Source organism: Etheostoma spectabile, unplaced genomic scaffold (assembly GCF_008692095.1).
Source record: "Etheostoma spectabile isolate EspeVRDwgs_2016 unplaced genomic scaffold, UIUC_Espe_1.0 scaffold362, whole genome shotgun sequence".
NCBI lineage: Eukaryota > Metazoa > Chordata > Actinopteri > Perciformes > Percidae > Etheostoma > Etheostoma spectabile.
Window position 1 is genome coordinate 264,388 of NW_022605592.1, and position 1,847 is coordinate 266,234.

Sequence of the window (1,847 nt, forward strand, 5' to 3'; positions counted from 1 at the left end):
ACAGGCAGGTGGATCTTTAGACAGGCAGGCAACGAATAGGCACAAGGATGGCACTGTGGCGGAACGAGAACAGATCGTTAGCAAAAAGACACAAAGTACTCAACAAACTATAAAGAGGCCGGAGCATAATACCAGGTGTGGTAATCTGATGAACTGGCAAAGAGTGGGAGCAGAACCAGAGTATTTAACAGGGAGAGTAATGGAGGATGAGCCACAGGTGCGGTGAGCTGCAGATGGTGACGAGCCGCAGGTGTAAAGCACTGCCAGCGGAGATGAGCCTGCTGAACACAAACAAAACAGTTTGGGAAGGGGGAAAAAACTGAGAACGCAAGGAAGGGATGAGACAGCAAGACAAACCCCTAACATAAACAGCAAAGCAAGGCCCGCCAAGAAGAACAAAGGATATCTGGTCCATCCACTAGCCGCCGCTCCTGCTACCGTTGTGGCTCCACCAACCCCTACAAAATAAACCTTCATGCCCTGCTGCTAAAGTGACGTGCAATTCATGGGGAAAAATGGGACAAATGTGTTGATATGGACTAAAGGAGATGCGTGAAATAGTGATAAATGAACAGACTGTGCTTTTAATGAATGATAATGTGCAAGTAAAGTGAATGCAAATGGAGACTGGGATGAAGATGAGTGGACACAGCTTCATCAGTTTCTATCATTCCTGAGAGCACTTACCAGACTCTCTTTCCTACATGGGAACCTTCTGAGCTTGAGAGAGAAATACCATTTAAAGGGCGTATGCATGCCACAGTTCCTCATGCTGGGCACTCTACTACAGGCTCATTTGTAGTGGTAAAGCCAGGCCCTGCTCTATTAGGGCTAGATCTATTTGTAACACTTGTTGATCTGCAATTAACATTTAAAAAAAGAAAAAACGATGAAACACGGCTTTTCCTCCTCATTTTGGCAGATTTGGCATTTCCAGTTAATTCACTGCTTCAGCCATTAGTTTGAAGGCTTTAGGATAATAATATCTTTAGGTGTCAAGATGTCAAGGTATGTTTAGATGTCTAGGTGAGAAACCGGCTTTCAGTCCTCAGATTTAGGCAGAAATCAGAAACTTCTGTCTCTTCTGTCATACCGTGGTGAGCTTGAGCCGCCTGTCCACATCAGGATCCCTCCCCGTCCTTTTTAAACCCCGGGCAGCAACCACTTTACTTCATGTCTGCAGGTGAACACTTCCATACTACCTGTATTTAACATTACATTTTTCAAACTCCAGTTTTACTTGACCCATAAATACGAAGTTGAGAAGCAAATATAAATAAAATAAATCATTACAAACAATTGTGACTGGTGTCTCAAAAGTGAAAATGCTCAATCTTCCTTTCTTTCCCTTTCTGTCTCTATCTTACAGGGATTTTGTCTGCAACAGGGAATGGCTATGTCATTTATATGACCATCAAACGCAAGATCAAGCTGAAGGCTCCAGAGCTCATGACTGTTAATCTAGCCATCTTCGACTTTGGCATATCAGGTATTAGCTTGTGTTAGATATATAGTACAAAAGAATATATATATCTCACAAAGACCAAGGAAACGCATGAGACCATTTTGCATAAAAACTTTAAAATGAAAGTAGAGCATATCAGATTGACTTGGTCAACTAGTGGAAGGAAAAAATAGTGGATAGATTTAAGTCATTTATTTTAGTAGAGACAGTAGATGATATGAAATTGTGAAAAAATTTTAAGTGCTCGTATTCTGCTCATTTTCAGGATCATAATTGTATTTTGAGGTTGTACCAGAATAGCTTTCAATGGATTCATTTTCAAAAAACACCATATTTTTGTTGTGCTGCACATTGTTGCAGATCCTGTTTTCACCCTGTGTGT

The 1,847-nt window shown here is 41.3% G+C and overlaps 1 protein-coding gene and 1 long non-coding RNA gene across 2 annotated transcripts in view; one reads left to right on the forward strand and one right to left on the reverse strand.

Moving 5' to 3' along the window:
• opn5 (opsin 5) overlaps positions 1-1,847 on the forward strand; it is a 31,059-nt gene that overhangs the window by 9,487 nt on the left and 19,725 nt on the right. Inside the window, exon 3 of the mRNA XM_032511407.1 lies at positions 1,370-1,489. Within this exon, the coding sequence (XP_032367298.1) occupies positions 1,370-1,489 (120 nt within the window). The remainder of the gene's footprint in view (positions 1-1,369; positions 1,490-1,847) is intronic.
• The window catches only part of LOC116686402 (uncharacterized), an 18,977-nt gene that overhangs the window by 6,853 nt on the left and 10,277 nt on the right, over positions 1-1,847 (reverse strand). The gene's annotated exons all lie outside the window — the stretch shown is intronic.